This window comes from Danaus plexippus, chromosome 10 (genome assembly GCF_018135715.1).
Source record: "Danaus plexippus chromosome 10, MEX_DaPlex, whole genome shotgun sequence".
NCBI lineage: Eukaryota > Metazoa > Arthropoda > Insecta > Lepidoptera > Nymphalidae > Danaus > Danaus plexippus.
In genome coordinates, this window is record NC_083543.1 from 2,237,120 (window position 1) to 2,251,088 (window position 13,969).

General features: G+C 32.0%; 2 protein-coding genes across 5 annotated transcripts; both read left to right on the plus strand.

The window, feature by feature from the left end:
- The first annotated feature begins 180 nt into the window (after positions 1–180).
- On the plus strand, positions 181–4,492 carry LOC116767145 (uncharacterized). Of its 2 annotated transcripts, none has more exons than XM_032657331.2 (11): positions 181–330; positions 1,200–1,349; positions 1,607–1,703; positions 1,871–2,000; positions 2,065–2,155; positions 2,245–2,407; positions 2,885–3,253; positions 3,323–3,436; positions 3,499–3,690; positions 3,895–3,974; positions 4,169–4,492. In XM_032657331.2, the coding sequence occupies exons 1-11, from the start codon at positions 208–210 to the stop codon at positions 4,412–4,414; spliced, it is 1,755 nt and encodes a 584-aa protein (XP_032513222.2). In that variant the 5' UTR covers positions 181–207; the 3' UTR covers positions 4,415–4,492. The 2 variants fall into 2 exon arrangements, with proteins under 2 accessions (XP_032513222.2, XP_061377708.1); XM_061521724.1 differs by lacking the exon at positions 181–330 and adding an exon at positions 374–623.
- Positions 4,493–4,758: 266 nt separating this feature from the next.
- Positions 4,759–13,594, plus strand: LOC116766639 (katanin p60 ATPase-containing subunit A1-like). 3 transcript variants are annotated; one of them, XM_061521725.1, is made up of 8 exons: positions 4,759–5,217; positions 10,641–10,867; positions 10,973–11,442; positions 12,010–12,189; positions 12,412–12,554; positions 12,624–12,733; positions 12,985–13,111; positions 13,191–13,594. In XM_061521725.1, the coding sequence occupies exons 1-8, from the start codon at positions 5,063–5,065 to the stop codon at positions 13,387–13,389; spliced, it is 1,611 nt and encodes a 536-aa protein (XP_061377709.1). In that variant the 5' UTR covers positions 4,759–5,062; the 3' UTR covers positions 13,390–13,594. The 3 variants fall into 3 exon arrangements, with proteins under 3 accessions (XP_061377709.1, XP_032512443.1, XP_032512444.1); XM_032656552.2 differs by having other exon boundaries at positions 4,761–5,217; positions 10,970–11,442; XM_032656553.2 differs by lacking the exon at positions 4,759–5,217 and adding an exon at positions 9,944–10,394 and having other exon boundaries at positions 10,970–11,442.
- The last annotated feature ends 375 nt before the right edge of the window (positions 13,595–13,969 follow it).

The window sequence follows — 13,969 nt, forward strand, 5'->3', positions numbered from 1 at the left end:
TTTCAACAAAGATCATTTATAATGACGGTCCTATATCATGGGTAATTAATTTATTGACAATCAAAGAATTCTTTCATTCTTTTAATTTCAACTTGGAGGAAAGAAAATAATTCCTTAAATTAAAAAAAAATCAAGAAAGTCAAATTGTATTTTATCTGTAATTTTCTTCTTATGTCAAAATCAAGCGTGTCAAAATTAATTGGTAAAATGAGATGGATCCTATTTATATTGATGGCTCTATTAATATCACAGACTGTACGTTGTACAGTAAACTACTGCGGCTCCAGAATGTGTTCACATACGAATGAGCATACATTTTGTCGGTATTCTGTTAGTATTACAATATCAGTTTGTTTTTGGTCAAAACTACATAAATTTATATTATTTTATGTAACAGTAATTTATTTCGATAAGAAAGTGCATGAAAGCTCTATATTGAATGTAGTCTGTATTTCTTGTATATTGCGATTCTAAAATACTTTTCTTCTCACTATTCGTGTTCAAATTTATAATAAGGGTTAGGATAATAGGATGAATATCTTTGTGATTGTGGAATGAGGGGGGAGGGGGGTGTCTACGAAGTGGTCCAAATTCAGGTCGATTTTTACAGTGCATTTATCTCGGTATGGCTTCCTCATGGAGAACCTTTGAGGTTCAATTAAAATGTTTTAATTTTGATGTACTAAAATGATTTTTAATTTAGGTCCTGTTACTGTGTTGTTTGTTATATCATATCGTAGAGTTGAAGTTCTCACTTAGGTATCCTTAACTTCGTTTAAATTACTAACCAATCTAACAGCTGTCATACCTCAAATGCCTTCAGATAATGCAAGCCATTTTGCACATGAAAACGATTGCGTCTATGTATTTATAAAGAATAATAAAAAAAAAACAAGTTGTCATATTATCTAACGAATCATTAAATGGTGAAATTTTTTATTATGAGTGGTGGATGGACTTTAGATTTTTCAAACAAACCGTTGATGTAATAATTGAATTGAAAAATAATTAATTTAATCTGATCATAACACATGGCTGGGTGCAAGACACGTCAGGGATATAAATAAATTCTGTTCAGTATTCTCGTTTAGTGACAGCATCTAATAGTTCTGTTTTATCTATATAGATAGTGTCTTTTAAGTGGAAAATAAGAGATTTTTAGTATTGACCTTTTATTAGTAAATATAAATAATTTATAGGCTGGGCCAGGTCCAAATTGTAGAGGTTATATGGAAGCTCGTCTGTCATCGGAGGATAAAACGCGTATTATAGAGCGCTTGAACCGACGACGCAGCGAAACAGCGGTGGGACTGAGCAAGTTACCACCAGCCGGGGATATGTTGAAACTGGTTATTTGGTTTTACAACAGTTACATTAATTTCATAACAGATTTTATTAATGACTAGAATAAAAGATAAAATCCCCGTGAGAGAAAATTTCTACTTTTTTCTTGAATTGAATTGAAATGACAATAAGAATAGCTAGTGATATTTTTGTTAATTTTGTAATTTTAGTAGTAGTAGTAGTAATACATATTTTTTATTAAAATATCTTTTCTACGTTATAATATAAAGGAGATAAGATATGAATTATTTTCTTCACAAAGCGTTGGGTGGAAGAGTTGGCTCGCGAAGCTGAAAGATGGGCGAACCAATGTCGGCCTCCAAACTCACCAGAAGAACAAGACTTGTGTCGAGATTTGTGTACGTTACATTATAATATTCATCTGCATACGTAACATATCACTTAAACTTGTCAAAAGCAGTAATTTTTAACAATGGCCCTTAAAGTTTTTGAACTGTGACATACATATGACATATTGCTTTTTATTTCCCAATTTAATTCGAAAGAAGTTTCTTTAATGATATAGATTCCATAACGGTTGGTCAATGCGTCGCTTCCGTTGTGGGCGAAGCGCCAGGCCTGCGCCCTGAAACAATGGTTGATATGTGGTTCATGCAGAACAAATACTACAGAGGAAATGTCACTTCATATTTGCCGTAAGTATCAATAGATATAACAAATTAGTATGCTGCGTTTAATGTAATTTGAATCTACCCTCAGATCGGAGGACGGCGCTAATTCCTATGACGATTTTGCCCAAATGATTTGGTCTCGGACTTATATGGTGGGCTGTGGACGAAGCAGATTTATGGTGATTAATAAAACTAAATATTTCATATATATCTGATTATTATGTCCTGGGTACAGTTTAAAAAGAAATAAAGTATAAAAATAATATAGACGGATTGGCGGGGACGTCTCCGGACTGTAGAGCGCTTGGTATGCAACTTTGCGCCTCGCGGCCCTGCAATCTATAGACCGCTGTGGAGCCCTTCAGACCCGGCCACCGCGTGCCCTCCTCGCTCTAGACCTGACCCAGCTTTACCAGCACTGTGTATTTATCGTAAGTTCCTTTTACGATAAATAATTGTTACATTAATGTCAGTCGCTATCTGTAAGTAGGTCGCCCACGATAAATATCCGCTTTATTATAAAATTGTGTCAATGTCAGAGCGGAGTTTTTATCCCCAGACTAAAAAATATAAATATTTCAAAGAGACAGAGAAAATCTTCAGTAATTAAAGTAATAAGAATTCCTGAAATCCATTTATCTATCTCACAAGACTTTCCACATTTTCCTTTCGATTCGTATTCCTTTACAAAATGTTAGGCTGTCCTAGGTTCGAAACAATTTAAAATAGCTCATTTAAATAAATCCAGTGGAATAAATAAAAATAGAAAAACATGAGCCATATTTTAATGGTTTGAAAACATGAGTTTAGTTCTGTGAATTAAGTGACAGAAGTAATTGTAGAAATCTTCAATTCCAACTGAACATTTTAAATAGAGTGTACGACTGTATATTTTATAATTACCACAGAAAAAAATATGAATGAATTTAATGATGAGAATAGTGTACTCTCACTCGAAGATAACTTATTATTGGACTCATTGAATGATATCGAGAGAAATAAATCGCTAGATTATATCGGAAGCTTGGATGAAATTTATTTGACGAAACTCGCTATAATGACCATGACAAATAACGATTCTCCAGTATCGTCTCTTCATTCAGTAGAAAAAAGACATCATAATATGTTAGAATATAACAATAGTTCCGTTCCAAGTAAGGGATTGGATAACAATACATCAAGTATACGGATAGTAAAGAAAAAGGTGTATTTCGTTGGCCGTCCGAAGACTTACAAGGTGGAAGACTTAAATGATTTGAATGATGTAATAAATGAGAGTAAGTACGCGGAAGAATATGTAATAACTCCGAACGCACCTTAATAAAATAACCTGTCGTATGTTGCAGATAGAATAGAAGTAACTACCAGAGATATATATGACTACTATGAGTATAAGGAATTAGATGATTTGGTAGAAACAACTCAGAGTACGATGAAAACATATGGAAATACAGTTGAAGGTGCGTTGTACGATTCAAATATGAAATGTATTGAATTATTTAAATATAACACATGATTGCAGAAACGAAAATATATGAGAGAGACGTTCTTAATGCCACTGATATTAGTGTATCTGCTAGTCCAATAACAAGCACATTGGAATCAATAAGCAATAGTGAAAATATAAATGTTCAAATTCATCGAAACAAAACTGGACTCGAGTCTGCGGAACAAGTTGTCGAAGATAATTTTATAGACGATTATCTCACAGATGGTAAGTGGAAAGGATTTACGAAGGTTTGAAGGGAAAAGCACAAAGAAAAGAATTGTCTTGAATGATATAATACATACCTAACAGTTTTAATTAATTTGTTGTTTTCTAATACTACTTTATATTATATACCTATAAAACACTATATGATTTCTGTATTTAAAATTGAATATTCAATTAGGGCTGATTTTGAATTATATTTCCCAGCTGAAACGGCTCGTCAGCTGCAAGAAGCCTTGGAGCGTATGGAAAGCAAATTAGCTACACCTTCATCTACACCTGGAAAGGTAACAAAATATTCATTGAAATGAAAATGTAAATAGACTTGTATTTTCCGGACGTTTCATTTATTTTTTTCTATGTTGCTACTCCAATGCAACGTGTGATATGCAATAATTCAATATTTGTGATAAATAGAAGACGTGATAAGTCTCTGACATTTCTTGTAACAATTTATATATTTTTGTTCGAACCGAAATAGGTTCGCAGAGAGTTACGTAATTCAAATGAAAGAGACGAGGATTATAGAGTGGAAACGGAATCTCCTGTACACGTCGAGAAGAATAAGACAATAGATAGAGGTCCGATGCTCAGCATGGTGTTGAAATATATGCCGTACTTGAAAACGTATGAAAAGACCATTCTAGGGGATCCCAGCGCCAGCCGCGCCTCTCTACTAACGCCCTATTTAACATTACATTTTATTACGCATCTATTATTTTATTAGACTTTATTTTACAATATTATCAGATATCAATAGATATTTTTCGGTATATTTTTATTAATAAATGTATTATTCAGGTAATTAAGGTGCTTTTATGTTTTATTGATTTTCCAAATAAATCTGTATTTATATGTTTTATTACACGGTTTTGTTAGTAAAGTTCATTATAGTTTTTCGTATAGACGTGTGCATACTTTTGATTGCAACTTTATTTTTTCTATATGAATGGTTTCCTGGGGCCAATGTTATTATGATACATAGGAAGGGTAAGAGCCACAGTCAGTGTATTGGCTATTTAACAATTAGGCCAGTACTGGTGCTCGCGAGGTTATCGTCCGGCAGTCGGAATCGCGTGGTGTCGCAGGCAACTCGTAGAACATGTAACTTTAGACATTTACGAAGTCACTATTAGGGTTAAAAAATAACGAATGTTTTTACACCGTCACATTATAAATTCGATATTATTATCGTTTACCGATTTTTTTTATTCAGCAATAATATATTTAAAGTTTTAAGTAATTGAGAATCATTGAAATAAAATTTTTTGTAAATCATTTTGATTTACGTGATTCATCCAAAATTAGTTACCGTTATTTTAAAGGAACACTTATGAATTATATTGTTATATAGAATTGATGTTTAAATAACAAAATGTCACAAGATATGAAGTCAGCTTCCATGGATCTTAATTCATCTCGTTCCTGGTGTCGGAGGGAGAACGACGTTAAGATAGAGCTCGGCTTCAACGTGCCTCTGGGAGCGATGTCGGCACACCCTGTATTTCATTCCTCTTGGGATATCGGATGGTAAGAAATTATTAATACACCTGTTTAAAGTTTCATCCGTCAACAAAGACTTTGCTAAAATAGTATTAAAAAAAAAATACAATTAAAATTAAAACCGAACTTTTGATTCTGAAGGCTTCTGAATTTCGGTATTATTTATAAGAATTGTAATTCGAGTAACCTGTAACTTTTTTCTTTTTTCTTTATTTATTTATGCTAAGGCTTCATTTGCACTGGAATCGTGGAATAATTTTGCCAATATCAACGTTTTTATTTGTTGGACGAATTATAATCTTGAGTAGGTACTTTGTGGAGGAAACACGAAGTAATTTGTCGAATAGAATAAAGGGGTTTATTTAATTATTATTAAAGCTCTAATTATTAAACTTTAGTTATAAATAAACTGTGAAACAAAAAGTTTATAATAAGACGACAATAAAAAGTATCCTTGAGTTGAGGGCAGTGTTTTAGTATTTTTATCATATTTTGTTATTATTTATAGCTTGTTCTATATATTTTTTAAAGCATTATTTCAAACTTTTAATAGAATTAACTTATGAATATAGTCAGCATTATTGAAATGCATATTTCTGAAAACATTTTTTGCAATAATTATTTAGGGTTTCGAGAAGCTTATATTTACATTGAACATATACTCGTATAGTTGCGCAGCAATTAGCCTTTTAGCTACACGCGATATTTTGTCGTCTAGTTTCGGCTTTAATGATTACTTGTAAAATTGATAACATCGATGTAATGTATTAAAAAAATAATAATGTTAGTGATGAAAAATATGTTTTAAAATACATTTATAAAATTATGTATTAAATTCTATTTTTTTTAAAGTTTAGTTAATTCTTATTCATTTGTTTGTGATGAGATTTTGATCGTTATCTTTAGTATTTTTTGTTTAATTGTTTTTATATAAAATTCAATACAGAAGAAAGAAAAATCTCTATTTACTACTTGGACTACGTATCCATCATTTCTTTTAGAAGTTTACGTTAGAACTGATTTGGTTTCAAATGTACTGACACTCAGGGCAGCTTCTCTGCAGTTTTGTTAATGTTTAATTAGCACTACTGAGATACTGGTTAAAGTATATAAAACTAATATTTTTCGGATTACACTACGCGTATTTTGTTATCATTTTACTTGAAACAGCTGAAATAATAATCCCGGGTCGCTTCATTAGCTGCAAAAAAACTAAAACATCCAGAACACAGAGGGAACACAAGTATCTTTCTTTTAGAGACATCTTTCCTTTGTTGCTTGTCAAAAAAGAAAGGGTAACTCCTTAATTAGTTTTACCTCTACACACAAATCTGAATCTCACTTTTTTGCTTCTATATAATTCAACTTCGGCGACTTCGGTAATTATTACGACCCTAAATTTATGGGCTTAATACGTTGGACATAACTCGCGAAGTGCTTTCTATGGACTACTCAGGAGGAGAGAGGATTAACCTCACAAGTCTTCCCTATATTTTAAAAGTTCAGATATTCTGATGAAATTTCCTTCAAATTGCTAAGACCCAGACATTATCTATTGACCATGTCTTTGATGCTCCTATTTTGGTTTTCGTTTTCGGTCGGGTTTTTGCACAAGGCCGGTTTATCAAAGCATACAACACCATGGCGATTCGTATTAATTGACATATTTTTTAATAAGGTTTTTATGATTACCATGCCAATGCATTTTTATAGACGGCTCAATCTAATATTTCTCAGATACGTTTTCAGAAATTTAAACCTATTTAAAGAATAAATATTTTTAAGTTTAATTCATCGATGTTTGTGAATGTATCACTAAGAAAATATAGCGAACACCATCCAATTTCAGAGTCCGTCATCCATTTCCGCGTCGTTGTCTGAATAAACTAACTCGTTTTACTTTATTCCTTATACCTGACCATCGTGATTAGCGCTTCATACCTGAAAACTTCTTATTACTACGTAAGGCACAAGTTCATCTCCATATAGGCTATTGTTTACGTCTCTGGTTTGTTGTTCTGACGTATATACTTCTTTAATTTAGTTCCATACTCTAAGAAGAGTTTGTATTAACAAAGATCGATTACTCACAGATAATCAAGAACGCTTCTGATTCGATTTATGTCTCCTAATAACTGTAAAATGTTAGATAGGTATGGTTCTGAATAATTGTAAGACATTACAGTACACACCGTTGGCATGGTAGTCGTCCTATTATCTGAAAGGATCATATCCTTCGACTGTGTACAACGAGGTTATTTTCACGATGCAATAAGGTGAATGATCTTCAATTCAAGTTCAAATGTTTGGTTCTTAAAAGTTAATTGTGCAAATCTATTTTGAAAAACAACTAATACTGAAGGAAAAAATTAAAGCAAAAAAGCTTGAAGACGTTCTTGTGACAGTAAACACTTTTCATTAGGTCGACGGACTGTTAGGGAGGTAAACCCCGAGTAATAAAACAAATTGTTTTAGTTTTTTGTTTATTGTTCTAACACACAGTTGACGGGCAGTTCGAATCAGATGTAGATGAAGTTGTAGGTGGCTTACCGACCTAATTATTTTATTTATTTAGTTGAAACAGGATCACGGGTACCAAATTAAATATTTGCTTGTTATATTTATTATACATATTCTTTCAGAATTAAGATATCTTTGTACGTTTTTTCTTATCTGATTAATTATTACATTTAAATTTTAATAGGTTTTTTGAAAAACAAATACTTAAGTATGAAAAGTGTGTTAAGCTATTTATTCATATACTACTCTCTTAACAAAAAATATAAAATAGCCATTAAATAGAATAAATTTAATAATTAAATAGCTATTTAATTTGAGAATTATTAAACGTATAATTATGATAACTTTCAAATGGTACGCCCGATTTAAATTTTTTAAAAAGTAATTTACAGATAGTGATGTAGGCATGAAAACGAAGTAATTTATTTTGATAAGACTTAATACCGTATTTATGTATTCACATATAGCTTAACTCTTAGGGAGCACTTAACTCTTAGGGATTTCATAAACAATAAATTACAATGTGTATTGTGTTGGGATTTCAATTAACTAATAACTAGTCTAGACAGTTCATTGCTCATTGCACACAAGCATAAACATATTAATTCATTGAACTAACAGCGTATTTTTTACTGTCAAGGGAATTTTAAATGGCTTACAACGAATCCGATATAAATATATAAACTGTATATTTCATTTTACACCATTTTTTAAAGTTATGTTCACCCATGAGAGATTTCACTGTTTTATAAATGACTTAAATTTTTGATATTTCAGTAAATTTCAGGCGAGATTTGTTATCTCGATTTATTTTGTAAGTACAAATGAAAAATAAATTTTATGGTTCTACTATATATTTTCAGTATGTGATGTCCAAATTCTTTCAAAAGTCGAACAGTACATGTTTAAAGGCTATACTGGTAACTGTACCAGATCGGCAATAAGCTTACTGAAACTTATTACAGATCTTATAATTATATGTAATTAAAAATGCATTTCGTTTGGTTTGCTAACATAAATGTATCTTTCGTTGGAAAGTTTGGAACATTTTCTCCCGTTGCGTCTTTTCCTTTTTGGCTCCATATATAATCATATAATCAACAGAAAGTATGCTTACTCGTTTGCTTTACTTACTAAAAAGTGACGCCAATCTATTAAATAATTATAAATAGTTTAAGGTTTCGTATGTTAAATTACTTGTACCAAATAAATGCTGATATAAAATAGAAAGTTCAATAGTCTTTAATTGTATAAGCAAACTGCAAACCACTGATTCAGAAATGTCCTTCTGAAAAGTGGGCTGCTAAATATCTCAATTTAAGATGATTGACCTTAAAGAGGCGACGAGAGTAAAATAAATTTTAATGCCAATGTCGTTTTAACAACTTCATAAAAGTTTGCTCGTGTCGGTTATTCCATTGAGCTAAATTGTCGCGTGGGTTTTTGATATGATGCCTTGAATATCAATTACCATTATCTAATAAGAATCGTTGTTAAGTATTTTATCATATAATTTAGTTCACAGCACGGCAAATTTTTCTTTCGCTCTATTTACTAGGAGCAGTTTGATTGATAGATGGATATTTTACTCAAAGCAAAAAAAAAAAAAATTAAAAAATTAAAGCAAAAATAAAACAGAGACAAATTGATACAACCGTCTCTAAATATTAAATATCATAGCAGACAGAAATTAGGATAAACGTTTCAAATATAAAAAAGCCAAAAGTCATTCACCCACATGAGTAATTCAAAATACAATTGTTAATAATGTCAGTCACCTGATAAATTTGATTAATTTTAATGACTATGGCCAGTTTAATAGACAATGACCACAGATCCTGAAGTCTTTCACTTCATCGATTGTGTTCTAAGTTCGATGACCTCGTAGGCAACGGCCTTTGACACACATCCTTAACCTGCAAGTCTTACCCCAGTTCCGTGAATGGACAAACAAAAAGTTGAACAACCTTTACTTACAGGCAGTAGTTTGTAACTCCATCAACAGGCATTTTTTTAAATATTTTATTACAAATTGGTTTTCAATATTTTAAGACTTATTCTGGATTTAATTTAAGGTATATGATAGGTAAATGATTTCTCATTGTTTTGTATTACAATAAAAAAAATGGATAAATAATATTTTTCAATAATAATAAATTCAAATAATAAGCAAATATAATATTATAAGTAACACACTTCTAATACCTTTGAAATATCTGGGTCAGTGAGAAAAATGATTAAAATCAGCTTCATAATGTAAGGTCACAGTGGCCTTTCATTCGAAAGGAATTTTTTAGGTAAATGACAGTTCCATTTGGAATGGAATATGCTCTGTAAAGAGTCTGTACACAGTTGAGTTTCCTTTGACGAGAAAACCTTATTTAGGCTACGCACAATATGGCCGGCAAGTGTTTCCGGCCGTTGTCTTGGAAACGAAATCAAAACAGTTGCCAAATTACACCACTTTTATACCCCAACAACAGCTGATAATTAATTACAAAAAGATTATGAATTCGTAACAAAATTACCTTTTTGTGATTACATATGTACTTTCTATAAGTACACATGTACATTTCAATTGCTGTCAGACTATTAAAACGCAAAATGGATTTTGGTTTTGGGGATGCTTTGATCCCTAATGTCAGAGGATTGAGGCAATTTTTCGAACGTGATCCTTTTTTTGGGTATGTAAATTATGAAAAGGTTCTGTAAATATTTGATTGTTGAGATATAGGATATGATTAGTAATTAAAAACGTTGTTAATAAAGTCTTTGTTAATTAATATTTAATGATAAAATATAATTTTTATTAGGTTATTTTTATATGCGTTCTGCGTATGGGACAATAAAGAAATATGAAATATGTTACTATGAACAGTTAAAGTAATTTGGGACGAGTAAATAATAATATGTTATGCTTTGTTAACCAGTCCTAGTTCTGGATTTCACCAAATGGCCAGAATGATGGATCGTATGATGTCTGAAAGCCTTCAGCCGTTTGGATTTGCAAGATTCACAACGCACCGGAGTGGAGATGACAACGGAAATTCTATGCCCAGAGATGGATTACGGGCTGAAAAAAGTGATAATCGCAGAGAACGGGCGAGAAACCCTCAAACTCACGCTGGTAATGGGACAAGACATCCACCGACACAAGGTAAGATTCCTGTAAAGACATTACTTATAGTAACATAATCGAGAGTTCACTTAACGTATAATAGTACTTATCGCGTAAACATCACATGTATTATTGTTTTAGTAGTCAAACCAACTCCGATCAACTCTTTTCAAGACAATGCATCTGATCAGTCGAAACCAACAGACCCAACGACAGAGAAATGGGCTGGAACATTAAGAAGACGCGACCCTGACATACAGCCAACTTTACCATCGATCATTCGTAAAGCGTCTTCGACACATTCGTCTATCAGTAGTGGAAGAAAAACCCGATCTGTAGATAGAGTACCAAGAACGAGGCGGCAGTTAGTGCCGATTAAACCAACCATAAGACCGCGAGATGTGCCAGCAGAAGGAGATGTTACTATGCTAGAGAAAGATGAAAAACTTTTTAACGCGACAGGTTATGAAGTGCATCTCGTTGAAACGTTAGAAAGGGATATTTTACAAAGGAATCCAGATGTTCGCTGGAAGGACGTGATTGGTTTAGACGATGCAAAATCTGTGCTACAAGAAGCAATGGTACTGCCGCTAGTGATGCCTGACTATTTTAAAGTAAGTCTTCATAGTAAAAGTGTTTTGGTATTTTTAGACGATGAATGAAATTATTTTGCAATGGTTTTATTTCAACGATTTAAATAATAATAAATATATTATTAAATTTTTGTCGAACCCTCTTTTTTATTAGTTCATTTTTCATTATATTTCATAAAAAGCAATAATTATAATCTGGTAATAAAAAGTAAATCCAGTCTAGTCTAGATTTATTATTCGCGTGAGAGATAACGGCTAAGCAAGAATATATTCACAACATTAAGTCATAATACTATTACAAGGCAAAAGTTCGTCTAGCTAAGTTAAGGGAAGGCCATCTTAATTAAAGAAATGCAAATTACATAAAAGATTGCGATTACAAGCAGTAAGAAATAAACGGTTTTTTAAAATATTGGCCTTCAAGCAAAACTTTTTTATATATATAAAAAAAAATATCTAATATTAGGGTAATATTGAGTCCCTTGTACTATTTATTGTTAAAATTATTTTTTTATACTAAATGTAATTTGGTTTTTGTTGGTGATTACCAAAATATACGTAAAATATGTTAGCTTATTTATTTTCCAGGGTATTCGACGTCCATGGAAAGGAGTTCTCTTAACTGGACCGCCGGGAACTGGTAAGACACTCCTAGCGAGGGCGGTGGCGACCGAGTGCAGGACCACATTCTTTAATGTATCTTCCGCAACCCTTACATCCAAATATCGCGGTGATTCAGAAAAACTTGTCAGGCTTCTCTTTGATATGGTAAGATAAACTTATCCTAAATATTGTACACAATAACATAATCTCAATACTCAAAAGGAAAAAAATCATAAACGTATTCATTTTAAAGTTTTACTGCCTTTGCAGCAGCAGTGTTGTCGGGTATCTAGGCATTAATCCTTAATGCACACATATCTAGCTTTATTTTGTAATGTTATAAAACTTTGTTTTAAGTAATAGATTAATTATTAATACTTGTTTCAGGCTGCGTTCTACGCTCCTAGTACAATATTTTTAGATGAAGTTGATTCTCTTTGCGCCGTTCGTGGAGCCGATTCAGAACATGAGGCGTCCCGACGTTTTAAAGCTGAACTACTTATACAAATGGATGGATTAGCTGCTGCTTTGTAAGTCATACTGTCATTTATATAATAAACTATTTGCGCTCATTATTCGTAATAATGTTTCTTTTTCAGCAATCAAGATAAAGTTATAATGGTGTTGGCTGCAACTAATCATCCATGGGACATCGATGAGGCGTTCCGAAGAAGATTTGAGAAGAGAATATATGTTGGTCTGCCTGATGGTATAATATTAGTTTTTTCAAATTCCTTGTCAGTTTATTGCTTAATGAAATTATGTTATTCGTCTTTCCCAAATACGCTATCCAACAATTTGTTACTTTTAGAAGTTACGGTCATAAAAAGTATATTTTAATTACAAGCTTTTTTTGAATCGGATGTGTCTACTGTATTTTTTTTTTGTGTAATTCTCATTTTCTTCTTGGCTTTTTGTTATAAATTATGTCTTAACATAATTGCTTGAATTGCATTCTAGAGCCGACGAGAGTCAAATTACTAAATCTCTGTCTCCGTGAAGTCATTTTAGGAGATGATGTTGACTTGAAAGATCTGTCGACGAAGCTGGAAGGATATAGCGGATCTGATATAAATAATCTATGCAGGTGATAATTTTTACATGAATTAAATAGATATTTTTATTACATGCTATTTATTTAAAACTCTCTCCCATGTAATTTGTAGAGATGCAGCAATGATGACAATGCGCCATAAAGTAGCAGGAAAAAGTCCGGAACAAATTCGTCGTTTGAAACGTTCTGAGTTGGAAGCACCAGTCACCAAAGCTGACCTCATAGCTGCCATGGACAAAACGCGACGCACAGTCACTCAAGCTGATGTAGCGCGTTACAGCAACTGGATACAAAAACATGGCTGTTCCTAGCATAGGGCTAAAGCGCTTAAGGCGCTTTTGAGATGCCTTAGATCATAGGCGTCCCATTTATGGCTTTGACGAAGTTTTGCCGGATAGACTTTTTCAATAAATATAGTGATCTGATGAAGAAATAATAGCTATAAAATTTATGTGTTTCTAATATATTTTCGAAAGTATAGTGCCTACGAGATTAATAAAAGTGTTAAATAAGGTTTTTTTTATTTATATATGAAAAAATACATATTGAATATTAGTACAGATCGTCTCGTTCCATTTATTTTGTCAACCATAGATTTAGAAGAGTACATTTTTTTATATTCAATATAATAGATATTTATAACATTATTTTTAAATATATCAAAATCGACATTTACATTCCATTCATAACTAATATACGAGTATGTAACGGTTATAGAAATCGTTACAGTTGAGAGTTAAATGGTCTGCAACTTTTAAAATGTAATTGACTAATACAGATATCACCTGTTCATTCTAATATTGAAAATAAGACTTTGTAGAAAATAAATTAGATTTAAAATGTCAGTGTTACCATTTAAAATATTTAAACCGTTTTAAATATCACAGTTCT

Coding starts and splice junctions, on each gene's coding strand:
- LOC116766639 (XM_032656552.2), top strand. CDS start 5,063: ATGTCACAAGATATGAAGTCAGCTTCCATGGATCTTAATTCATCTCGT. Junction 11,443..12,009: donor TGATGCCTGACTATTTTAAA/GTAAGTCTTCAT, acceptor TTTATTTTCCAG/GGTATTCGACGTCCATGGAA. Junction 12,734..12,984: donor ATATGTTGGTCTGCCTGATG/GTATAATATTAG, acceptor ATTGCATTCTAG/AGCCGACGAGAGTCAAATTA.
- LOC116767145 (XM_032657331.2), top strand. CDS start 208: ATGAGATGGATCCTATTTATATTGATGGCTCTATTAATATCACAGACT. Junction 2,001..2,064: donor AATGTCACTTCATATTTGCC/GTAAGTATCAAT, acceptor ATCTACCCTCAG/ATCGGAGGACGGCGCTAATT. Junction 3,437..3,498: donor ATATGGAAATACAGTTGAAG/GTGCGTTGTACG, acceptor ACATGATTGCAG/AAACGAAAATATATGAGAGA.